Here is a 26,655-nt window from a genome sequence, read left to right on the forward strand (position 1 = left end):
GGGCCGGGGCGGGCCGGGGCGGGGCCGGCGGCCGGCTCTTCCTGCAGTGCTCGGAGTGCCCCCTCTGGCGACCCTTGAGTGGGGCTATGGCGGCGGCGGCGGCGGTGTGGGGACGGTGCTGGTCTCGGGCGTGGCTCTGCAGGTGCGACCCTGACTCACCCCCGGGCCCCCAGAGGCGACCCCCGGTTCGCCCCCAGTAACCCGGCCCTTGTTCCGCGTTGCAGGAGGGCTGGGCAGGGCTGCGGCCGGCACTACCGCGCCGCGCTGTGCGCCGAGTTGAAGCAGCCCCTGGCCATTGAGGAGGTCGACCCCCGCCCTGTCCGGCCGCACGAGGTAGGGTGACTGGCCTGGCCCCGGGACCCCTGGACGTCCCTTTCACTGTCCCCGCGGCCACCAGCCACAACCCGCCGGCTCCGTCCCGGGTCGAGTTCCCAAGTGCTCGGCTAGGGGGCGCCCGCGAGACTGGAGCCCAACTTCTGGCTGGGCTTCTAGAAGGGACGTTTCCTGGGTCACAAAAAGACCAGAGTTCTAAACGAAGATTGTTCCTCAAAACACATGTAGGCATTTTTCTGAAGACCTTAGAGCTGTTGCCTTAGAAACTGACAGTTTGATTTGCACACTGCTTTGCATAACCACCTGCACGTTATTGATTTAACACAGATAAATGGACCCCATCCTTTGCTTCCTCTTTTCAGTGTGAACATCTAATTATCCACCCCCACCTCCTCCCCCCAGCCAGCCCTCGAACGCCCTTAATTTCCATGATAACGTGCCCTCCTCTGGTGTACTGCAGTGATTTGGGGTGGGTGGGGCTAGTTTAGGGTTGTGGGCATTTCCCCACAGTTGGAGTGGTGGGAAATGTGGGAGTCACTTTGGGTTTGCCTGTTGATCCCCCAGTAACACTGTCATCTGGCGTGGATAATGAGAACCTCTGACAAAGTGAAGCAGGCAGTGAGGCTCAGGGTTGCGGACCACTGGTGAGGGGGAGGAATGTGGCTGCAGCCCTGAAGTGTCACCAACACAGACCCTGTGGCTCAATGGATTATTTGGGTGAGCATCTACTTCCTGGGATTCACATGCTGAAAGACGTTCACCCTAAATCACGGTGGAGTGGCTTGAGAATTTATATGGGCTGCACACATCAACAGCTGTGTCATGCACACCATGTGCGTAGGCTTGAGGGCTGGGATCGTTTGTTCTGTTATTTGTCCGGACGCTGCTTTGTCAAGAATTAGCTCATGAGAGCTGGGCCTACGTGCGTTGACCCACCGTAAAATCCCCATAGTCTGGAATGGTGCCTGGCCTGTGGCGGATGCTTAAAACATTGTTGAATGAATGTGTTTTGCCCATAAAATGTCTTCTCACCAATATGGCCACCTCTGTACTAAATTGGAAATGCAAACAAACAAACAACAAACAGCTCTCACCAATTCTGTCTCAGCCTTCATATCCTCCTGTGATTCCAAGCCCTGTTGAGTTGTGTTGGTCTTTGACAGGAGTTCTCTGACGTCAGGCTGCATCACAGTCACCTAGGGCTTGTTCAAACAAGCTGCATCCCCAGAGTTTCTGATTCAGTAGGTTGGGGGTTGAGAATTTGAACTTCTAACAAGTTGCCAGGTGACACTGAAGCTGGTGTTCTGGGGACCACACTTTGAGAACTACTGCCTAATAAAACTTAGAGAAACTCCTGCAGGCCTGCCTCCGATCTAGTTTTGTTATGAAACCCAGAAACTGGGGACTCTAGGACTAGCTTGTAGGATTCCTGATTCTCCAAACAGTTGATCATGTTACCCTCTGCTTAAAATCTCTTAATGGCTTCCAGTATTCCTGCTATGAACACTAAGATCCATAATAAAGCTTACAAAACCTTCGATGGTGTGGGTCTTGCTCTCTCTAACCCATCTTTTTCTCCTCCTTGTCCTCAAAGCACACTGGTTTTTCTTTTGTCCCCACCACGGGGCCTTTGCACATTGCCATTGCTTTTGTCTGTGCCAGGCTTTCCTCCCCACTACCCCCAATTTTGAATAATTAACTCTTAGCTCTTCTTAGTTCAAGTGTTACTTTCTCAGGAATTTCTCCTGACTTCCCCAAACGGGTCAAATCCCCCCCACCCCATTATGTGCTTATATAGCACTGTACATTTGTATCTTTAACATTTTGTGTAGGAATTGTAGTTTAGCACATAAATCTTCATAATTAATTTGGTTAATGCCTGTCTTCTCTACTATATTCTTAGCTTCATGAGAGCAGGAACCTTGTCCATTTTGCTTCAAGACTGTGCACTGGTAGTTAGTTCAGTACCTGGTATATAGTAGGCGTTCAGCAAATATTTTGATATAATTGAATGAACTTTGTCTCCACAAATGTGTACTGCTCTGCCTTGTTGCTCTGTTTCCTTTGCAGGTCAGAGTTGATGTCCATTTCTGTGGAGTTAACTTTGCGGATATTTTGGTCTGTCATGGTCAATATCAGGAAAGGCCCCAACTTCCCTTCACACCTGGTGAGTATGAAGGGCGGCCGAGGGACTGCTTCAGGAAAAGAGGGTCTAGAGAGTTTTCAGAACCATGTGCTTCATCTCAGGCGCTGTGATAGTGGTGTTTGCCCGCTGCCTGTGGTGTCTCAGCTACGTCAACCTCACTGCTAATTAGAATCACTAAGTTGCAAGTGCTGAGAGCGAAGGTTCTCTGACTGCCTTGCTCAGCCTTATTCCCCTACCTGCCCCCCGTTAGCACTATTGTATCTGGCTCATAGTAGATGTTTAATAAGTACTTGATTGATTGATTGAAATGTAGTTGATGAACAGTGTTATGTTAGTTTCAGGTGTACTACATAGTGATTTGACATTTGCATCCATTATGAGATGAGCACCACAATAAGGCCAGTAACCATGTGTTCCCATACGAAATTATCACAATATTATTGACCATATTCCTTATGCTGTGTATTACATCCCTGTGGCTTATTTATTTTATGACTGGAGTTTTGTACCTCTTAATCCCCTTCACCTATTTCACCCATCCCTCAATAAATACTTTAAAAATGAACAAATGAACAGATAAAATTTTGTATATCATTATGTTCACCAGAATTCTGATCAGAATCATCACTGGCCCAGGTCATTCCCTTTCATTCGTTGACAGTGCCTCAATTTTGTTTTTTCACTGAAGGATCATAAACATCTTGCTGCAGCTAAAACTCTCAGTCTCATGAATACATGCCCCAAGAAACCTGATACGAAAGGATCAGAAAGAAGAAAGAGTTTATACATTTCTTATCTGATTTGCATTATTCCCAATCTGATTACATTTAGTTCCTGAATCTGTGGACCAATGACTGATTTTTGTTGTTGACATTTATTAAAAGAGAAGTATAGTTTAACATGTATATAGTACGTGTATATTTTATACAGATATACACTGTTTAGGGCACAGTGGTTGCAGAACAGTTGCTGTGTTTTGGCCTTAGGGATATTTGGTTATGTCTCAGCACTGGGAGCCATTTCCCTCAGTTTGTATTTGCTGTAATGCTGGATGGGGGGGAAGGTGGTGTCATACTCAACGGACTTACTCTTCCGGCATCTCAAGTGGGAAATATATGATCATTAAATTAAGAAATTTTGGAAGTGGAAGAGGAAAGGGCAAACAGTACCAGTTCATCCAACTGAGCCAAGTGCCATGTGAATAAATGTAGTTCATGTCCTTGAGGGCCTCAGAAGAGGAGACATGGAAACAAATAAATACAACACAATGAATGCTGTCATTGAGGTGTGGTAGGAGCCCAAGGCCCCAGTGGTCAAGGTCAGAAGCACTTGTATATCTGTGATTCTCTATGCTTTTGCCAGCTCTTGGAATTTTCATTTGCGTCACAGTAAGAATGAGCCTGCCATAGCTTTACAGATTGTGACTGTGAAGTCTTAGATCACTTTCCTGTGCCTTGGGGGACAACACTCTTCCATCCCTCCCCTGGGTGGGAGGAACACAGACCCTCTCAGCTCCAGAAAACTCATAGGATGGTCTGTTGATCAGGGTCTTCTCATCTCCCTGGTGCTGGGCTTTACAGATAACCTAGTTTTTAAACAATTCGTTGTAGGAATGGAGTTTGCTGGGACGGTATTGGAGACAGGAACGGATGTCAGCGCGGTGAAAGAGGTAAATTAGTTGAAATCTAGGGAATTGATGTATGGCCAGCTATGAGAAATGTGCTAACCTCATTTGTAGCCCGAGTTCTTGCTTCTCCTGGCCTTTGCCAGCAGAATCAAAGGGAAATCAAGGTGGAGCGGGCAGAAACTAATTCTGAATCGGGGGAAAGTAGCCCGTGGAAGTTCCTGGCTTCGTCAAACGTTTTATTACTAATAAAAGGCAGCACCTGGGTTTTTAGTGACTGAGAAGATAGAGAATTCTCAAGTTTCAGCTTCTTGTGAAAGAAATTAACATCAATATTCTAATTCTTATCAGCCTTTTCCTTACCCCATCCTATCCTGGTCCAAAATGTGCTCAAATTGGCTTGGCAGCCTGGTGGGGGTATTGAGAAAATGACTGAAATTAAACATTAACACGGAATAGATAATTAAGGGAAACCTGTGTCTTACTAGGTCAGAAAGGAGGATTTTCTTTCTTTTTTGGATTAATTTGGGAAGGGTAAGTGGCAAGGCCATTCATTTGAACATTGCTGGTGTTTTCCCTTCAGGGAGATCGAGTTATTGGCATGAGTGGCTTTAATGGTATGGCTGAAGAATGCGTCGTTGACCACAAGGTAGCCCTATCTCTTTAATATTAATGCTTGGAGATTTTTTTTTCTTCTTTCTTTTCTTTAATTTCCATCTGTCCCTCATTCCTTCTTCTTTCCCTCTCTTTGTATTCTTTTGGTTATATCTTGTTTCTCAGCCAAGCACTTCTTTCTTTCAAATGCTCAATCCCTTTTTTTCTGTCCGTCAGACAGCCCTTGCACAAAGCTTTGTTTGTGTAGAGTGGTTTCATGAAGCAAGGCATTTTGTTTTCCGAATCCCAGAGCAACTGGCTGGCTGTCCCACTGGACCACAGTTTGGTAGTTTTGGTAGAAAAACTGGTTTGGGAGCTTTGAGCTGGGTGTAATGGGTTTCTCCCCCACACCAAGCTTGTGAAAGAGGGAGCCCTGGAAAGGGAGCCAGCCAGGGCGGTGGGGGCATGTGGTTGTGCGAGGTGTGAGTATTGCCCCCTGGTGGTGAACAGTATACTCTTTCCCCCAACAGCTTTATCTGAGGTAAAATTTTTGTCCCATTCAGTTCACTCATTGTAGTACAGTGGCCTGTGTTACATCCTCCATAAGTTGGTTCCTTCCTAATCCAGATACCAGCCTTAGGATTTTTGAAGATGGTTGCCCCCAGGTCTTGAACTTGGCCACAGCTTGCTTGGCCTTGACTTCCACTGGGCTTGGTTCCTGACATGTGTTGCCCTTTGCAAATCAAATCATCATAGGTACTGAGCAGCCTTAATGAACAGGTACAGGTGCTTAATGCGTAAGTCACTGTTATGTCTTTTATAGGCACTGTGGCAGATTCCAGAAGGTGTCCCCCTCCGAGAAGCGGCGGCCCTGCCTGTATCTTACAGCACTGCTATCCTGGCCTTGGAGCATCGGGCCCGGACCCAGCCTGGGTGAGGACTGTGCAGACAACAGAGGGCTGGCTGGTACCTTCTCTGATACCAGAAATGCCCACCAGTCCTTGCCCCTCGACTCCCCTCCCCTGACCTTCACCTTGTGTTCAGGCTGTCTGAGGAAAGGCCAAAGGAAGATAGTGACCCAAGACTGGAGTCTGGTGACAGAGGGGATATCCTTTTGTCTGAGAGGGATGGTAGACTGTGAATTGGCCAATATGAATTTGAAGAAATCTCTCTCTCAAATCAGGCCCCTCTGGAGATCACCTCCTAGAAAGCCCTAACTCTTAGAGGGTCGGTTTATGTAAACTCACTTCAGTCCGGCTTTGATGGAGGCCTGTGGTGTTTGCTCCTGTGAGGTTTGGTCGGGTGTGCCTACCTGTGGTATTTCAAACTCAGGTGCTGAATTTCCCGCTTTTCCCTGGAGCGTAGCGTACAGCTTCTTGCTCTTCTCATAGAGCCTCGGGATTGCTCCAGAGCGATGGGTGTAGTTGAGCTGTGGCTGCTACATGATCATCACCTTCTAAAATTTGCCTGTGTTTAGTGAAAACAATTTTTAGACAGAACTCGCAAAGTAAAAATTGGAGGGGTAGCCCCAAAGAAGGCTGCCACTGGCATGAGTAAGAGGTTACGCAGAGGGATCAAGGGATCTTTTACCTGGGAAGACTTCAAGACTGGACCAAACCAGCACTGATTTAGCCACCACATACATAATCCAGCCCAGGAGGCCGGAGGGTGGATGTATACGTGTCCATGTACACGAGGGGTTGAATGCAGTGGCCTGAGAGTTCTCTTTTTGCTTTAAAATTGTTCGTGGAATCACATTGCTGGATGATTTTTGGTTTCTTGGGTAACACTCCTCTTTCTTGGGCACAGAGAAACCGTCTTAGTGACGGCAGCAGCTGGAGCCACAGGCCTTGCCGTGATAGACGTGGCAACAAACATTCTTCAGGCCAAGGTATTTGCGTGTTCGATTCTCCATTTAAAAATATCACAGTCCAATCTGACATATGTGTCATTTAATGTACAGGAGCCAAACTGCAATAAAGGTGTTAAAAAAATAGAAAGATGCTTTTGCACGAAAAAAAATCACAGTATTTATTAAAAATCACAGCGTATATATTCATTTATTTGTTAAAAATCACGTGCAAGGCACTGGGGATATAAAGGAACCTGGGCCAGGGGCTTGCCATCTCTCTGCTTGCAGCCCAGCGAGGGGGCTTAGGAGTAAACCACTGGTCCTTCTGGTTCCCAGGAACTTAGTGAGGTTCCACTCACTTCTCAGCTTCTGCAGACCCTATTCCCTCTCCCTCCCCTCTCAGCTCTCTTCCCTGCAGTTCAAATTCAAAGTCAGATGTTTGCCTTTTCAGGGAAATATTCTTTGTCCTTCAGGAGATGTTCCCTCTGCCCCCGACTGTTTGTATGTGGTCTCAGAGCATCCTGTACTTCTCTTTCATAGTGTGTAGTTAGTCCTTTACTTGTGTGCTTCACCCTGGACTTTAACCCCCATGAAGGCAGGAATAGTGTCTGGTCGGTTCATTATTATAGTCCTAGCACCTAGCATGGTACCTCGACCATAGTAAGCACTCAATAAGTATTTCCTGAATGAGTGAATGAATACATAAAAGAAGAATCCAGCCCTTTATAGGGGCATCTCTCTTAGCCTGTGGGCATCAGAGAAGGAGGATTTCTTAGAGAAGGTAGACATTTAAGCTGACTTTGCAGGACTGGTCACAGCTGTATAGAGGAAGAAGGGACAGGAAGGGTGATTCAGTGATGGGTGGACATATTAGAAGACAGAGACCTGGGTACCAACCTGATGCATTCAGGGAATTACAAATAGCATCTCTGGAGCAACGGCACGGGGTTGAGGGGTGGGAGTGGTAGAGGGTGACTCCAGAGCGGTGGGCAGAGACAAGATCATGAGGGACTGCAGAATTTGAACATTTCTCGGAAGCTATCAGGAGCTACTGAGGGTTTTAAGTAGAGAAGTGACATGATCATCTTTGCGTTTTGCAGAGTTCCCGCTGGTGGCAGTGGGCATGAGGGATGGGGCAAGGTCCAGGGCAATCTGGACGCAGTAGGGCAGACTCTTGGAGCAACCCAAGCCAGAGGTGATGACACTTAAGCCCAGGCCCTGCAGGCGATGAGTGGAGAGAGACAAAGTAGAAGAAAATAGAGAATTTGGTGACCGGATAGCATCCTAAGAGAAGCTGAAGGAACAAGGACGTTGGAGTTAGCCTTACCTACGTTCAGATTCCAGCTCTGTCTCTAGCTTAATAGTTTCAGTTTCCTCGTTTGTACAACAATGCTCTTCTCATAGGGCGGTTGTGGGAATCCGGTGCTTGCTGGAGGGTGTGGCGTGTGCTGGAGGATCCTTTAAAAATGGTCCCTGTTATTATTAGACATTGAGGGGAAGGCACCGACCAGGCTCACTGGGGGACTGGCCATTTGTTGGGACTGGGAACCCAGGAGGAGACGGTGAGTTCAGCTTTGGACGTGGTGAGTGTGAGGCTCCTGTGGAGTCCCAGTTGGGATATCCAGAGGCGCAGAGACACTGCGCAGGTTTGGTGAGAGTTGGGCTGATCTGGAATTGCCTCAGGTGGCATCGCTCCTTCCTCACATTGACTTTCTTTGGGGAAGGGCCTGTGAGTTCTGAAAGCAAGAGGCTCCTTGTGAAATATTAATGTATTTCAACTCAAAAGTAAGGGCTTTTAGCACCTCTCTTAGCAGGGGAGACCAAAATTAGTCATTGTGTAGAACCATTGACTATTTAACATTTCTGGGAAGGTAAAATCGTACCATTTGTTTTAAATAGCCATGGGAAGTTAGGCAGAGAGAAAAATTCACTTCAATTCAGATAATAAAATTAATCCAAGCTGTATTTTCTTTAGCAGCAGTAATGGTTTTAAGCAAAAGCAAACAGGGAAAAAAAATAATAATGTCATCACGCCACCTACTTGGAACAGGTCATTTTGAGAACACGTCCCATTCACAGCATCTCATCCTGCTTGTAGAGTGCCTCTGCAGCAATCACCTCACCCTTGGCCCTCACATTACCCGGGAGATGGGTAATGGAAGTGTTTATTACCCCTGTTTCACAGACAAAGAAAGTGAGGCGTCAAGAGAGAAAATGGTTCACAGCAGGCCTGACCGGGACCCAGGGAAGCCTGGGTTGGAGGCTGGTACCTGACCTAGTCTGGCGTGTCCTCGGAGGCACTGTGTGCTGACAGCCCTCAGCGAAATGCAGCTGTGTGGGGGCTGCCCTGGGGAGTGTTTGATGGTAGTTGCAAATAGTTATGAGTGAGCTTAGATTCTTTTGGGGACACGGATGTTCTTGGGTTTTTGACTGCAAGTTCTGAACGTCACCTTGGGGCCAAAGTGCTTGGGCTGGTGGGCATCTCCAGGCAAATTGTTGAGTGTTTGAAGCTTTTCTGGAGACTTGCAGCCCTCAGGCCACTTCACAGTGTGGCCCACAGCCATCTCTGCCATCTTTGGCAGGCCTCAGACATGGCTCTGTCCCAGGGTGATGGAGTGGAAAAACATGGGCTTTGGAATCAGGCAGCACTGGATTTGAAACTTTTCTTCCACCTCCTACCTGTATGCTCCTGGGTTAAGTACTTAACCTCTCTGGATCTGTATCCCTCTACAGGAGGGGAGTAAGTATACCATCCCATGATGTGCTGTGGTTTAAATAGAATAAAGGGTTACATATGTTTAACAGTGTGTGTAACACTTTGTTTTCCCAGTGCTTTATATACAATATTCCATTTAATTTAAAAAATACATCTTCTTTTAAGGATGAGGTAACTGAAGCTTAAGAGAAGTTGGCTGGAAGTATAGAGGTTCAAAGCAAGAATTCTAGAGACAGATTACCTGGGTTTGGATCCCAGTTCTACCTCCTATTAGCTGTGTGATCTTGGGCAAGATACTTGATTTCTTTTGCCCCAGTTTCTTCATCTCGAAATTGGAGATAATAATAGTGCGTATATTATTGGGTTATTAAGATTGAGTTATTACAACATAGGGAATACAGCTAATACTTTATAATAACTACAAATGGAGTATAACCCTTAAAAGCCATGAATCACTATATTGTGCACCTGTAACTTATATAATGTTGTACAGTAACTATACTTTGATTTAAAAAAAAAAAGAACAAGAAGATATGGGTAAGGGAAAGGACAAATCCCTGGGTCCTTAAAGTTACACCACGCTATAGACTGAATGTTTGTGTCCTCCTCAAATTTGTTAAATCCTAACCCCCAGGGTGATGGTATCTGGAGGTGGAGGCCTTTGGGCGGTGATTAGTTCACGAGGGCAAAGCCCTCATTAATGCAATTATTGCCCTTATAAAAGAGACCCCCAGGGAACTATTTGCACCTTCTGGCATGTGAGGGCTTAGCCTTCGAAGAAGCAGGACACCAAATCTGCCAGTGCCTTGATCTGGAACTTTCCAGAACTGTGAGAAATAAATGTTTGATATTTATAAGCCAAAAAAAAAAAAAAAGATTAAGTGAGTTATTAATGTATGTAAAGCATTTAGAATAGTGTCTGGCACATAGTAAGTGCCAAGTGTTGGTTCTTACTGAGTAATTTGCCTTGGGTACCACAGCAGTTAATAGCAGAGCCAGGATTTGAATTCAGGTCTGTCCGACTTCAAGGTCTTTCCACTGAGTCATGTTTTGCCCTCTGAGAAGCCTTTCCTGATCTAATAGATCGCAGGTGGATACCTCTCGTGCTCCTGGACCCCTCTGAGCTCCCCCTGCTATACCGCTGGGTCTTGCTTTCTTGACTCTAAGCTTGCTATTTAGCTTGTGTCCTTACCACTTGACTCATAGTATGTACTCAATAAATAGGGGTTTTAATTTGCATTTGGAGAGGACTTTGTGTCTCCTGAACCATCTCCTACGTAGACCCGTTGGAGTTCCAGGATTCCTGGAGATGTCAGTCCCATTGCCAGTGGGGCACGGAGGGGCCAGTGTGATGGTGCTGTGTGACGGACCTGATGTGTTGGGTTGAGGCTGATACTGGGACAGGGAATTGGCTTCCTTGATTAGTGCCTTTTGATTGGAGGCTGGGTGGGTGGGGTAAGCCCCTCTTGGTACCTATTCTGGACCATCAGAAGCATTGTGTTCTTTGCGCAGGTAATAGCTGCTGCGGGCAGTGATGAGAAGTGCCAGCTGGCGATGCAGCGGGGTGCCCACTCCAGCGTGAACTACAGTCAGGGCAGCCTGAAGGAGGCGGTGAGGAAGCTGGTGGGCAGTGGCGGGGTGGACGTGGTCATCGACACTGTGGGAGGAGATCTCTTCCTGGAAGCTCTCCGCAGGTACGCACAGGGGTCTTTCCCAGTGGGCTAGACTTGGGGCTCTGCTGAAACCTCTCCAGACCTCTGTCTTCCTTCTGGCCTCGCTTCTCTTTCATCTTTGCTGCTCACTTTTCCTGTAGGCACCGGCATCATCGAGAACAGCTGAGTGGGTGGGTGAAAAGGAATAGAAGCAGAGGGGAAATCAGGAAATGCTTAAATATAGCGAACACAAAATATCCAACTGGAAAATATCCAGAAAGTGACTGCAGACTCTCCAGTTGGCAATACCAAATGCTTTAGAAATTATACATGCGTTAAATTCAGCCATGCCGGCACCCACTAACTACTTAATATATAGGATGTGGGTAATTCTTGAGATCGTTGTCCACATGTTAGAATTACGGGCGTGGCAGTCCCCCTGTTCACTGGGCACCAAGGTACAGACTCTTCTGATCTTACTGGTTTCTGAAGTAGCCACCAGTGTAAGTGTCTCCTTGATTTGTTTAATTAAAAAAAAGTCACTTGAGACTTAACGCGACTGTTGTATCCACACCAATTCTCATTCTGTTTTCAAACAGGGACTCTGGAGTGCTCTGATAATATTAGCTTCATTTCTTGTGTCATCCTGGGAAGCCCAGTTTTGTGGTTTATCTCAGTTTAAATTAGGAGAAACAGAAGCAGAGAGAGCAACTTGCCCACAGAAGGGATCCAGTCGGTTCTGTAGCCCCTGAACATCACCGCACTGTGCCTGCCACCGTGCTTAGAGAGGATGCAAAGGAAGAAGTGCATTGCGTAAATGCAGAGCTGGGACAGAGAGCTGCGAGTGCACACCCTTGTCTTGCCTGGATGACAGTGTTTGGGCAGCAGCCTTTCATTTCCCCTCTGAAGAAAAGGCAGAAGCAAACACAAAATAAACATACACGTACATAAAAGATGCTAACAAAATTTGCTTTTATAATTCATCGCTTCGCGTGTGCTGTATGGTACTTCTTGTAATGGGGCGCAGGATACTTGTGTGAATTTTTGTAGATTATTCAAAATTCTCTCGAAAAGTATGAGCCCTAAGGTAAGTCTTTATGCAAAGCAAATGATGCTTCATTAAAGCTGCCTGACTAATTATTCCTGCTTCCTAAGTTCAAAACCTTCAAACTGAGTTGTCTTGAAGTTCAGCATATGGAATGACATCTGCTTATACCCGATTCCTTTTCGCAAAGTAGTTGAGTAGTTAAATAGAAAGCCTTAATTCTAAAATGGGTCCCCTTACAAAACGGTCTAGTTCTTCTGGCCCCTACTGTCTTCTTTATAGCTTAGTTTTATTTTCCTACTGAGGAGTCCAAACTGGTGCAGAATGGTTCACCCCAGCCAGTTTGTACCATCAAGAGGAATTCACACCTGGAGGTTTAATGCATGTTGCTTTTTTTGTTAAAAAATACGGTGAAATATATGTAACCTAATATTTAAAATTTTAACCATTTTTCAGTGTACAATTAAACATGCTCGCAATGTTGTGTAACCATTCCCAACAAAAACTCTGTATGCATTAAACTGTCCCCTCCACCCCCTGGTAACCTCTGTTCTACTTTCTGTCTCTTTCTGTCTCTTTGAATTAATGTACATTGCTTTTTTTCCCCATTCTGCGCTTTTTATTGTGGTAAAAATACATAACGAAAGATTTTCTATGTTGATCATTTTAGAGTGTACAGTTGGTAGTGTTAAATATACTTACATTGTTGTGAAACAGATCTCCATAACTTTTCCATCTTGCAAATCTGAAATTCTATACTCATTAAGCAGCAACACTTCTTTTCCCCCTTCTCCCTAGCCCTTGGTAACCACCATTCTACTTTTTAGATTTTATTTTTATTGATTAATTTTTTTTTGTTTTTGGGAGGAAGGTAATTAAATTTATTTATTTACTTATTTATTTTAACGGAGATACTGGGGATTGAACCCAGAAACTCATGCATGCTAAGCACACACTCTACCACTGAGCTATACACTCCCCTCCGCTGTTCTCTCTGTTTCTATGAATTTGACTACTTTAGATACCTCATGTAGGTAGAATAATATATTATCTGTCTTTTTGTAAGTGGCTTATTTCACTTAGCATAATGTTCTCAAGGTTCATCCATGTCTTCTTATGGGACAGGATTTCCTTTTTGTTTCTCCATCCATCAGTTGATGGACATTTAGATTGTTTCTTGACTGTTGTAGATAGTGTTTCTGTAAACATGGGTGAGCAAATATCTCTTCAAGACCCTGCTATCAGTTCTTTTGGTTATAGACGCGACATTGCTGTATCATATGGTAGTTCTATTTTTAAGTTTTTGAGGAACCTCCATACTGGTTTCTATAGCAGTTGCACCATTTTATAATCCAACCAATAGTCCATGAGGGTTCCAATTTCTCTAAATCCTTGCCCACACTTATTTTCTGTTTTTTTTTTTTCTTTTTAAAAATAGTATCCATCCTAATGGGTGTGAATGATCATTACTTTTTATAATTGTTTTTCTTTCTCCTTTTTGTCCGCAGCCTGGCATGGGAGGGCAGGATTGTGGTGGTAGGTTTTGCCGGAGGAACCATTGCTTCTGTGCCAGCCAATCTTCTGCTTCTGAAGAATGTCTCTGCTATGGGGCTGTACTTGGGCCGATACCGGGACCAGAACTTTCCCCTGTTCTCCAGGGGCCTGTCCTCTGCAATTCAGTACTGCCAGCAAGGGCGCATCCAGCCACACATCGGAGCTGTTTTTAAGCTGGAGGAGGTGAGACGCTCTTAAGGGATATCATGTAGATAAAGCCAGGAAATAATCTGTGTCAAACTCCTGGACAATTTCTTTCTAGATATTATAACTCCTCTGTTTATGGAGTTAAAGGGTAAAAATACAATGCAAAATAATGGGGTTTCACAGGCTGCAGGGTCATGGGACTTCTCCCTGTCTTTTGGGTTGTATGGCTGTGGACTCAGGTATTGCAAGCCAGTGAGAAACTGAGTCTGTAAAGACTGTGAAGGATCTGGGTTTTGAGGGGATCTGTCTACATCACTGGTGCTTTAAACAGAGGGATATGATAGTACTTTAGAAAATAATTTACCCGTGTTGATATGAACTCTGAACTCCACAACGTACAAGTCCAAAAAGGAAGCACTTAACTTGACCTTTGTAGAATGTAGACTCTTAAAAGTATAACCGGATGATCTAAGCTGGAGTTTTGTGAACAAAACACCAAATCATGCCCAGCATTGTATGACTGTAATTCATCCATTAGTCACTGTAGTTAATTTTGTTGGCTCTTCACTCCCTTTTTTCATTCCCTCACAGCCCCATTAACGTGGCTTAAACTTCCTCCAAAGTGTAATTGTGTGCATGCATATGCAATATAGTTGTAAATGTGAATCTGTTAGGCATTCACTGTGAAGGTTTTTTTTTTGGCTTAATTTCTTTTAATGTTCAAAAAACCATTTTGGTAACTCTAGTCAGCCACTGATGAAGGTGATGTTTTGTTCATATGCAGATTAGTGGAGCCCAAGCTGTCACTGCCAGCCTCGTTGCTCTCCAGCCTTCCAGTTTTTAAAAAAAATTTATTTTATTTTTTTCAGGGGAGGATAGGTAATTAGTTGACTTGTTTATTTTTAGAGGGGGCCCTGGGGATTGAACCCAGGACCTTGTGCATGCTAAGCCTGTGCTCTACCACTTGAGCCATACCCTCCCTCCCTCAGCCTTCCAGTTTTATGTTTTTTTTTTAAAACGTTTTTTTTTTTTGTTGCGTTATAGTCATTTTACAATGTTGTGTCAAATTCCAGTGTAGAGCACAATTTTTCAGTTACACATGAACATACATACAGTTTTATGTTTTTTGATGCACATTCTTCTCAAACACAGTTTGCTTTCTTCCTCATCTTTGTGGCATGTTGGTCAAGAAGGTAATATTCAGTGGTAAAAAGAGAACCTGACTGACGATCAGAAAACTGGTTGGATTGTGTTTCTAGCTTTGCCCCTGTCTTGTTGCGGCTTTGCCCCTCACCTTTCTGACCTTCAGTTTCCACGTCTCTAAAATTGAAGGGTAGGACAGTATCAATGGCTTTCAGACTGTGCTTCAGAGCCGCATGCAGGATGCAGGGTGGGCAGGTTGAGACTTGAGCTGCCCAGGTTCTGGGACTCCATCTCCGCTGGGGCCTGAGTAGCTGCGTGTTTTTACCTTTTTGTTCACACTTCCCTTTTAAGAACGGTTTTGTGGCTTGCAATCTCGAAAGCCACCAGTTCAGAGAATTTCTGGGTCCCTTTCCAACTTGTGACTTTTATCATGTGACTCATAAGCTGATGTTTGCTTTACCTGAGGCTCACATACACCTGTCCACAGAGGATAAGGACAGGTGGGCAGGACCAGAGTGGAAAGGCAGGCTAGTTGGAGCTGTTTCTTCTCCTCACTGAGGTGTTCTAGGTGCCGCTCAGGCAGGAAAGAAAACCCGAGGTGGATTATTGTTACAGTTACCCACATTGAAGTTCTCTCTCATCTTAAGCTCAAGTTAACTGACTGCTAACTTGCTGTCGGCTTCTGTTTGCCCTTCTCTTTTCCAGCTAGGGCTCTGCGCGTAGGATTTTCTAGCTCTGCCCACTCTGCTGACCTTCCTGTTATCAACTGTTACCTGAGGCCAAGCTCCCTGACACATTTTAAGCATCTCATTCACACACCATCCATTCACTATTCCTTCCCTTCCTGCTTCTTTCACTGTGTAAGCTATTTAGGATAATAGTGTTAATAGTGACGGCAGCTCACAGACGCTAGGTGCTTACATACAGTAGGTCAAGAACTGTGCTAAGCACTTTGCAGGCATTTTCTCACTTAATCGTCACAGCAACTCTTTAAGGTATGAGCCATTTTTATCGTAGGTTACAGATGAAATCAAGACCTGTAAATGCTGAGAAATCTGCCCAATGTTATGTCGTAAGTGACAGACCTGGAATCCAGTCCGGGTTGGTCTCTGACCCCGGAATGGGGGCTCCTTATGGCTACATCATTCATATTCTCTCCTCAAACAAGCCAGAAGCTGCTTTTTAGAAACCTTTTTCTAGAGCACAGAATTTATCCATCTATCATGAAATTAGCTATGTGAACAAGCTGTCTTATTGTTAAAATGAACAGGAATCTTGAATTTTCCTAAGCAGTACCAGAATTTATATATTTTGTTCTTTTAAAATGAAGATGACTAAAGGAAATTATAATTAATTTCACTGAACTTTAAAGCCTAGGTAATATTTTTTCACGTAAATCAGTTAACACATTGGAAAAAAAATGATCAGAATCTGTTTGGAAAATGACTGCAGTACTTAACATCTGCATAACACCAGAGATGCCAGTGCTTCCCAGCTTACATCTTCTCCTGAATATGTGGGCTTATAGATTTGACGTTGATAGTTGGTATTAACATGACCACGTATTTGTATTATAGACTTTTTAGTAGGCAACAGGTGTGAGCATCCGTAGCACTCTCTGCTTCTTCTTCATCCACTTGTGAGGACTTGTATGATGCCCGTCATTCCCAGAGGCCCACATGCTGCCTGTACCTCCAGATCCCGGCAGGTACTCACACATCTCTTCAGTGGATGATCGTGGGTATGGGTGAGGCCACTGGCGTTCAGAGCCTGGCGCTGCCACTTAACTGGCTATGCGCAAGAGACTCACATCTTTGTGCCTTGGTTTCTTCACCTGTGATGAGAGCAGTAACATGCCCTACCTCCTACTTGCTTATGAGGATTAAATAACGTAGTACGTATAAAAGCACATGGTCAACCCTCAGTATATCGTTTAAAGCAAAATACATAGTCATTATAAAATACAGAGTTGAGCTTTTGCAGGTGCCTGAACTGTAACACTTTTACATTGACATTTTAGAGGCAAGATTAGAGACGCAGTCTTCAGGTTTTGAATTTTAACTAGCAGGTATCGTTTTCTGAAGGGTGGTATCCGTGCCACGACAACGGGTGGGTTGTGAATTAGCCCCAAGATCTGTTCAGAGGAAGACATTATTTAGATGTACCAGAGTCTGTTTTCTCTAGGGAGCTGCCCACACACATCCCAACCTGACGCAGGACTTAAACCTCACGGAGCTGAACGTGTTTATTATGTGAAGGTGGGGTGAGATCACCACATGAACAGATTTAATGGATAGAAATTGTCTGTTTGAGGTTTCCTGAGTGTATCTATGGAATATTCTTAAAAATTAAATTGCTCTTTAAAATTTTTTATTTTTTTTTTTTTTGCTGAGGGAAGGTAATTAGGTTTATTTATTTAACGGCAGTACTAGGGATTGAACCCAGGACCTCATGCATGCTAGGCACGTGCTCTACCACTAAGCTATGCTCTCCCCTACCCCTATTCCTTCAGTTTAGATGGAGTATCAGTTTTAGTCCATTGCTGTAGACCCAGTGTAGGGGCCTCCCCACATCAGCCGGCCCCACCTGCCCCAGGCCTGGGCCTCTTGTCACACTTCTCCAGTGATGGTTCCCACTGCCCACCCCTGCAGTCACACAGCCCCGGCCCGGCCCTCGGGCCCATCTCCTGACACTGTTGATAGGCTCATGCTTTCCCCCAGGATAGGGCTGACGTGAGGCGAGGCCTCTGTTTTGCCCATTGGGGCAAGAGATGCCATTGCTCTGGTGCAGAGGTCTGACCCAAAGGGCCTGCTGAAGGTCTGGTGGCCCCAGAAACCATATGTGGGGTCTGGGTAACCACCCAGAGGTGGGGAGGAGCTCCTGCGTGGGCAAGCCTGGGCACATGGAGAGAAGAGATAAATCAGTTGCCTTTCCTCTTCCCAATGGGCCATTTCAATGGGCCCCGGGTTCCATACGACCTCTCTGGAGCAGACCCGTGTGAACAACAACCAGCTGCGTGTCCCCCCGCAGCTCGGGCCAGTTCCGGACCAGTAACACATGCCTTGTGGTTCCTCTTCCTCCTTCCTTGATCACCCCACTCTCCCCTCACCCTCACCTCCCTGGGATTGCCATGTAGCATTAGGGCATACATTTTGATCAGGCTGTATTTTCTAAGGAACCCAGGCTGACACTTAATTTTGAAAATTTATTTAATTTTGTGGTTAGTAATACATGGCTTGACCTTTTTTTTTTTTCACAAGTCAGATTTATTTTTAAGGTTACTAGTAGGTAAAGGAGATGGGAAGGGATAGGTTGGGAATTCTAAAACTGTACCTCTTGGGGAGTGATGGAAATGTTAGCAATCTTGATTGGTAGTGGTTTCATTGGTATACACTTCTATCAAAATGCATTAAATTGTACATTTGAAATATGTGTAGTTTATTATACAGGAACCATACCACAATAGAGGTGTTAAAAAATAAAAGATGGGTTTATTAAGGGATGATTTATATACAGTAAAATTCCCTGCAAATTGTAAATTGACAAACATGTTTAGTCATCTAACCCCCCCTACAATCAAGATATAGAACATTTCCATCACTTCAAAACGCTCCTTTGTGTCCCTTGTCGTCAGTCCCCTTCTACCCCCACAGCCCCTGGCAGCCACGGATCTGTTCTCTGTTCCTATAGTTTTGTTTTTTGCAGAACGTCATATTAATGGAATCATACAGTATGTAGCCTTTTGAGTCAGCTTTGCATAATGCAACTTTGCAACATGCTTCACATGTTTTTGCATAAGTCAGTAGTTAGTTCTTTTTTATTGCTGAATAATATCATTGAATGGACGTACCACAACTTGGTTTTTTCCTTCACTTGTTAATAGATATTTGATTAGTTAGTCTTTTTGGTGATTATGAATAAATCTTCCATAAACATTCATGTATAAGTTTTGTATAGACTTATGTTTTTATTTACCTTCTGACTGGGATTTCTGGGTCATTCACTAAGTATATGTTTAACCTTTTTGTTAAATTTATACAGATATTTAGTTGGCTTTATTTACCGAGCAGCTGGTTCTTCCCTAGCCCGTCACCCACACCCCAAGTCTCCAGTGGTGGCTAGAGAATGTCATTAGATAAGAACGTCAGTTCAGAAGTAACAGATGTTGATGCCCCTCAAGAAGGGCAAGCTGGCCAAGCCAGCAGCTCACTCTCTGTGCCTCAGTCACGAGAAGCAGTCTCTACAGCCCATGATTTTGAAGACAGGGATACTGTTAACGCATTCCTAGCAAAGCCCACAGTACGTGGGTTTATAGGTTTTTCTTTTCCTTCCTTCCTTCCTTCCTTCCTTCCTTCCTTCCTTCCTTCCTTCTTTCCTTCCTTCCTTCTTTCCCCCTCCCCCTCCTTCTCCTTTTTTTGATGTATTTTGGATTAGAAGCTGGTGCTCCAACGTACAGTGTTTGAACATTTCAGGATTTTGTTTATACTGATTTGCTTCTACATGGTTACCTTTTAATAACTACCAAGCTGCTTATCAAAGTGGTGGTATTATTTTGCATTTCCACTGACAGTGTGTGAGCATTGTTGCTTTGCATCTGTCAGAGCTTAGTATTGTCAGTTGTTTTCCTCAAGTTTAGCCAATAGGTGTGTAGTGGTAGCTGATGGTGGGTTTAATTTGCATTTCCCTAATGAAGAATGATCTTGAGTATCTTTTCATATGCTCGTTTGCCATCTGTATCTTTTCTGGTGAAATGCATTGACTGACTTTTAAAAGAGGATTCAGATTAACTTCTATCAGAGCAGTGAGCCGATGCATATAATTCAGCTGTGACAGTGTATCGCTAACTAAACATGTCTACCTTTTAAAAACAGTCCCACTCAGCCCCCGATATATTCATTCATTCGTGAGTTTATTTTATTCGTCAGACATTCACTAGGTATATTCTGTATGCCAGTCAATAAAAAGTAAGACTTAAGGAATTTATTTTTCAGTTGGGATGGTCTTAGGACAGTGCTGCGAGAGGGGAAACGCTAGTTTCTAATGAGAAGGATGAGTCAGCATAATATATTTAGGGAATGATAGTTAACTCTGATTATGCCGGTTTGATGAGCTAATTAAGAATTCCAACAGAACCTAAAACAAAAGCAAAATCCTCACCCAGCCCCCGAATTCCAGGTTGCATATCTCTGGAGACAAATTTAATTCTGGCTTCACCCACTGCAGGGCAGAGAACCAAGATTCTGGGAACAGCCTGTGTATCTGTGTAGGCATTCGATTCGTGTGGAGCAGCCTCCCTCTGCGTGACACAGCCTGTAGAATACAGGAGGGGACAATGTCCCCAGGCATCTGAATTACCTATCAAAACCCTCTGGTCTAAAGCCTGGTACTTCACTTCTTAGTCTCTCACTCAGAGACTCATCACTCGTATTAAACATCCAGCCCCTAACACAACTGGTTGTCTGTTTTCCCTACCCAGATAGAAACCACCAGGTAGGAAGGGATAGAGCTGGGTTATTTTTAGAAGCCGCTATCACAACAGAAGTGGCAGCTAGACACAGAATTAACAGAACATCCGAAAAACAGAGGGCAAAATAACGTATGCTCAAAATTCTGAGATTCCCAAATCATGGGACAGAAAGATATGCTTCCCCCGCCCCTCATAATATCTTTTAAAGAAGTCAGGTAAATATGTGCCACATTTTTATAAAGATCTATATGCAGAATGATTAAAAATAAGCTTTAGCATTGGCAGAGACAACTTTCTTTTTATGTTAACATTTATTTGCAGGAGATTCCTCATTTCTCAAGGATGCCAGGTGGAAAGAAATATCAGTCTCTCCAATTATGCTTGTTTTCCCAAGTATTTCTGTTGTGGGCTATGACAGATCCCTGGGAACAAGAATCTTCTAACTGACAGGGAGCGTGATGCAGCTGTGAGTCGCCTGGAGATGTACTTTGAGTGATGGACAGGGTGAAGACGAGTGTTTCAAACATCTGTCTTAGCCCTCTTCTGCCTCCTCCAAGAACATCTAAATTTGCACAGACTGGGAAGGTCTCTGTAAGGCCCAAAGGCCTGAAAGACAGATGTTCTCGAAATCAGGAATTTCAGGCTGCAGAGAGATTGCCACGATTGATTGGTTTCTTGGCTTATTTTTATTTATTTATTTTTCTTATGCTTTTGGGGAAGGAGTCCAAGTGGAAAGGGTTGGTTAATCGTAATCCTCGTTTCGAAGCACATCTTCCTGGCTGTTGGCACGAGGCCCGTCTCTGGCTTTTACGTCTGTATGTTTATGGCTGTCTCTACTTACTCTCGTTTTCTGAGTCAGTCTCTATCATGTGTTTGGTACATATCTTTGGATTTATGTTTCCTTGTAAGACACGCAGAATCATTTTGTGTGCTAATTTATTTTCAAGTGACATAAATGTGCTGTAGATCGTGTTCTGTTTTTTACGTTTTGCACACAGTGCTGCTTTTCTAAGATCCAACTGCATTGCTGGTCCTGTATCCAGTTCATTACTTCCCACCGCTGCATAGTGTCCATGGTGTGCATCTACCATGGTTTACAGATCCATTCCCTAATGATAAACCTCAAAGTTGACTTGATTGCCTGCCGCCATAATCGGTGCTACAATGAACAGTCTCATAGATAACCCTCGGGACTTGTGCAAATGTCGCTTTGGGGGTATCTTCCCAGGACTCGGGTTGGGGGGTCATAGGATGTATGCATCCTTCATTTGACTGCCGGCTGCTCTCCAGAATGACTTGCCCTGTTTATGCCCTTCTCAGCAGTGCATGAGAATTCTTGTTTATTTGCCACCCTGTTGAAATGTAGCATTTGTCCACTTTCTGATTTTTGCCAAGTTGATAGGCATAAAGTGGCATTTTATTGTTATTTTAATTTGTATTTCCTCGGTTTCTCATTAATTTAAGCATCTCTTTATATATTTGCTAGCCATTCAGGTTTCCAGCTCATTGCACTGCAATTTAAGCCCTTCAGGCAGTTTTCTGTGAGACTTTCTGTCTCTTTCTACTAATTTGCAAAAGCTCCGTGTATAACCTGTGGTTCTCAAATTTTAATCTGCACGTGAACCATGTTAGGATGCAGATTATGACTTAATAAGGGTGGGATGGGGCTCAAGACCGTGCATTTGTAATAAGCTCCCAGATGATGCAGAAGCCTGTGGTCCTGAACCACCCTGTGAGTAGCAAGGTTCCAGATGTTCGTTTGAGGCTTTACAAGTCTGTCCTTCCAAATTTGTCATGTGTCTGTCACTTTTTTCTAGATTTAATACAGTCAAACATCAATGTTTTGTCTATGGTTTGTGTTATTTGGGACTTGTTTAACAAATCCTTTGTCATCCCTGAATCACAGTGATTTTCTCTATTAACTGTGTTCTTTTATTTCACACTTAAGGATTTAAATCTATCTGAAGTCACCTTTGTATTGGGTATAAATTTGGTAACCAGTTTCAGTTCTTCTCTTTGTACTGAGCTTGTTTTCTCAGACCTAACAGTTCATTGTTCCTCTACTGATTTGTGGTGCCACCTTTGTCTTATTTCAAATTCCCAGATATACATGTAAGTGTCTGCTCTCTGCTCTCTGTTCTGTTCCCTTGGTTCACGTATCTGTTCCTGTAATAATACCACACTGTTTTATGTTTATAGCTTTGAAGTATGTTTTAATATCTAGAAGAGTAACTCTTCCACCCTGTGTTCTTCTTTTTCAAGTGTGACTAAGCTAGTTGTGAATCTTTATCCTTTTAGATAAATTTTGGAATACATTTATTTAGCTCCTCAAAGAATCTGGCTGCAGTTTTGAATGGAATTGTGTTGACTTTAGTGGTGAATTTGGGGGTAATATTGATATTTTTTACAATTTTAATTGTCTCACTTGTGAACAGGGATATATTGCTACTTATTCAGATTGTTCATGGTTTTGAATAGAGTTTAAAGTTTTTTTCCCTTAAAGTCTCCTGGATTATTCTGACTTATGTTCATTACAACTACTTTATTGTTTTTGTTGCCTTTGAGAACAATATTTTATTTCTGTTCTATTTCCTAGTTGATTATTTCTGATATAGAGAAATAGCAGTAATTTTTGTAAGCTGATCTTGTATCTTATAAATTTCCTCCATGTCTTTTCATGGCTTGATAGCTCTTTTTTTTTTTTTTTAATCACTGAATAATGTTCCATTGTCTGGATGTACTACAGCTTGTTTACCCATCCACCTACAGAAGGACATCTTGGTGGTTGTGCGCAAGTTTTTGCAAATATGAACAAAGCTTCTGTAAATGTTCTTGTGTAGGTTTTTGTGTAGATGTAAGTTTTCAGCTCATTTGAGTAAATACTTAGGAACGCGATTGCTGGATCATATGGTAGGATTATGTTTAGTTTTATAGGAAACTGCCAAACTGTCTTCCAAAGTAGTTGTATCATTTTTTGTGTTCCCACCAGCAGTGAATGAGAGTTCCCATTGCTCCACAGCCTCATCAGCATTTGGTGGTGTTCCTTTTTGGATTTTAGCCACTCCAGTAGGTGTGTAGTTGTATCTCACTGTTGTTTTAATTTGCAGTTCTCTAACAATATATGATATTGAGCATCTTTTCATATGCTTATTTGCCATCTGTGTATCTTCTTTAGTAAAATTTCTGCTCAGAGCTTTTGCACATTCTTAGATGGGGTTGTTTGTTTTCTTATTTTTGAGTTTTAAGAATTCTTTGTATATCTTAGACACGAGTTCTTTATCAGAGAAGCATTGTGCAAATATTTTTCTCCCAGGCTGTGGCTTATCTTTTCATTCTTTTAAGTGTCTTTTGCAGAGCAGATTTTAATTTTAATGATGTCCAGTTAACCAATTTTTTCTTTCATGTATTGTGCTTTGGTGTTGTATCTAAAAAACTCATTGCCAAACCCAAGGTACCTTACTTTTTTTCTTATTTTCTTCTGGAAGTTTTATAATTTTGCCTTTTACATTTATGTGTAAGATCCATTTTGAGTTAATTTTGTGAAACATATAAGGGTGGTGTCTAGATTCTTTTTTTGTTTTTCTCACATGTGGATGTTCAGTTGTTCTAGCACCATTTTTTGGAAAGGGCTGCCCTTTTCCCATTGAATAGTCTTTGCCCCTTTGTCAAAGATCAGTTGACTATATTTGTGTGGGTCTATTTTTGGGCTCTTCTAATCTGTTCCATGGACCTTTTTTTTTTTATTCATACACCAATATCACACTGTCTTGATTACTGTGACTGCTTTTTAATTTATGTTTTATAACCTTGTACTTCTAAAAATGGATTTGAGAGAGACTGCAGTTTCAGTTATACTGAAAATAGGACCATTTTAATAAAAAGATAAAAATGATAAAAAAATTCAATGATTGATTCTTCTGGCAGTAGCTCTATTCTTTTAAAAGCTAGAACACACAGAAATATTACAGCAGAGTATGGACAGGCCTGAGGACTTTTCACCTGCTCTCATTTGCCTGACAACATTAAAATGGTAGTTTAGAACTGAGGTTAGGTTATTCTTATTGTTTTCCTTTGAGTTTGTGGTGATCAGTTATTGAGTTAATATTGCACAGTTAGCTGTATACACTTTGTTGGAGACATATCTTAATACTTTAGCTCTTTTAAGAACTGAGCCAGCAACAGATGTTTGTTGAAATGTGCATATATGCAAATCTGACCACATTTTTTTCTGGATTTATTTTTTTAGGTCAATGATGCCTTCCTTCATGTCACACAGCGCAAATCCACAGGCAAGGTGCTTCTGTCCCTTAAATAACTCCTCACTTCAGCAGCAAACTCAGTGTGTCTAAATCCAAACTCGTAATGTTTCCAAAAACCCTGATTTCCCTTCTGTGTTTTTAAAGGTTTTACCACCTTCCTCATTAACACAGTTTCAAAATCTTTTAGAGTCACCTTTGAGTCTGTTTTCTTATTCCTAGTTAGTGTGATCATATACTTTATTGTCCAAATTTGGACCCATTTGAGAGTGAAAGGATGCTAGGAAGACAGATGTCCCAGACAAACTAGGATGTCTGGTCTCCCTATTCATAATGTATCAATGGCCAGGTTCTGTCATCCTCACCTCTAAGAGGTCTCTCACTTCCATATCCTCTTTTCCATTCTGACTAATTATGTCACATCTGCTAATTCCAGTCACCTTCTAACTGACTCTCCTACCTTCAAACTACCCTCGCCCCTCCATCTTTGTTCTACATTATTGCCATGGCGACCTTCCCAAAGCACAGCTATGACTGTGTATGTCTCAGAACCCAGCAGTGGCTCACCATCGTCTGCAGGGTGGAGCTCAGACTCCTCCAGCTAGATTTCATTATGACCAGGATTTCGTCCCTCTGTGTTTCCAGCTGTATGTTGGACAGCTCCACCAGCCCTTCCGTGTACACTTGGATTGCCCGCCTTCCCTACTTTGCTCTGCTAAGCAGTTTCTTTTACCCCTTATCTCTGTTTAACACAAGCTTTCATGACCTCCAAGACCTACCTCTGCATGAGCTTCTCCCCTCAGGTGGGTGCTCATCTCTTTTGTTTCCCTTCTACCTTCCTGAAGCTTCTCCCCTAGGATGTGTCACATTCTGCCTTGCACCAGCGGGAGCAGCATGCCTAGTGGAATGAACATAGGATTCTGAATCCAAGATGTGGATTTGAATCCCAGTCTCAGCACTTGAGAGGTGGTTACTTAAGGTCTCCAAGCCTTTATTTCCTTGCACAGTGAGTTACCCTTGAACTGAATTGAATATGAGTGATCTGCAGGTCTTAATTTGTGAGATTAAATTGAGAATTAGTTACTCTGGAAACAGCCCACATGTTCATCACAGATGAGTGGATAAACAAAACATGGTATATACATATAATGGAATATTACTCAGCCTTACAGAGGGAGGAAATTCTGACACATTCTACAACATGGATGAACCTTGAGGACACTATGCTAAGTGAAATAAGCCAGTCACAAAAGGTCAAATATTGTATAATCCCACTTATGTGAAGTACCTGGAATAAAATTCATAGAAAGTAAAATTGTGGTTGCCGTGACCTGGGAGGAGGAGACAGGGGGGGAGCTGTTGTTTGATGGCTCTAATGTTTCAGTTTGGGAAGATGAAAAAATTTTGGAGATGGATGGTGGTGATGGTTGTACGACAATGTGAATGTACTTAATGCCGCTGAACTGTGTGCTTAAAAATGGTTAGAATGGTAAATTTCATGCTATGTATCTTTTACCAAAATAAAAACTAAAAGAATATATTACCCCCACATCGAAGTGAATGCATTCAGAGACGAGAATAGGGAGTGTGAGGAGAGAGCCCAGCTGAGGCTGAAGTGGGCTCCAGTCGCTGCCCCGGCCCTGGCCTGTGGGGAGAGGCCCTTTGCCTTTGCTTGGTTATAGCATTGCTCTCTAGCCCTCCCTCTAGCATGAGTGGTCATTCCCCGAGAGGAGGGGATTGTGGGGATAAAAGCAGACACCTGATTCTTATTCTTCACAAGGTCCTGTTCCAGGAAACATGGTAAGAGGCTCTGTTTCTTGATAGGTACCCAGGCCATTCGAAAACACCCATCTTCTCAGGGTCTCCTCACCAAAAAGCTTTTGGAAGAATTGAGTTCTAAAAAATAGAAAGGGAGCATTTAGGGAAAGAATTTAAAACTGAGAAATTAGCAGAAGGAAGAGGGAGGGAGAAGAGATCAGGGAAACCGCCCACGTGTCTGTTGTGGGCCCACCTGGTGCTTCCACGAGGGCACGGGCTGCCGTCTCCCCTGGGCCCGGCTGCACATTTTCACCTTCTGGGGGCTGCACGCCCTGTGGTTGCATTTAATAAGCCTCTCTTCACCTGCC

General features: G+C 43.4%; 1 protein-coding gene across 1 annotated transcript; it reads left to right on the forward strand.

Annotated features, from left to right (window-relative positions):
• On the forward strand, positions 1 to 26,072 carry LOC102503602 (quinone oxidoreductase-like protein 2). Its single transcript, XM_032463670.1, has 10 exons — positions 1 to 142; positions 225 to 333; positions 2,404 to 2,500; positions 4,090 to 4,148; positions 4,687 to 4,752; positions 5,521 to 5,630; positions 6,507 to 6,588; positions 10,778 to 10,959; positions 13,471 to 13,699; positions 24,520 to 26,072. The coding sequence occupies exons 1-10, from the start codon at positions 87 to 89 to the stop codon at positions 24,586 to 24,588; spliced, it is 1,059 nt and encodes a 352-aa protein (XP_032319561.1). The 5' UTR covers positions 1 to 86; the 3' UTR covers positions 24,589 to 26,072.
• The last annotated feature ends 583 nt before the right edge of the window (positions 26,073 to 26,655 follow it).

This window comes from Camelus ferus, chromosome 21 (assembly GCF_009834535.1).
Source record: "Camelus ferus isolate YT-003-E chromosome 21, BCGSAC_Cfer_1.0, whole genome shotgun sequence".
In the NCBI taxonomy this organism is placed as follows: domain Eukaryota; kingdom Metazoa; phylum Chordata; class Mammalia; order Artiodactyla; family Camelidae; genus Camelus; species Camelus ferus.

Coding starts and splice junctions, on each gene's coding strand:
- LOC102503602 (XM_032463670.1), top strand. CDS start 87: ATGGCGGCGGCGGCGGCGGTGTGGGGACGGTGCTGGTCTCGGGCGTGG. Junction 334..2,403: donor GCCCTGTCCGGCCGCACGAG/GTAGGGTGACTG, acceptor TTTCCTTTGCAG/GTCAGAGTTGATGTCCATTT. Junction 4,149..4,686: donor ATGTCAGCGCGGTGAAAGAG/GTAAATTAGTTG, acceptor TTTTCCCTTCAG/GGAGATCGAGTTATTGGCAT.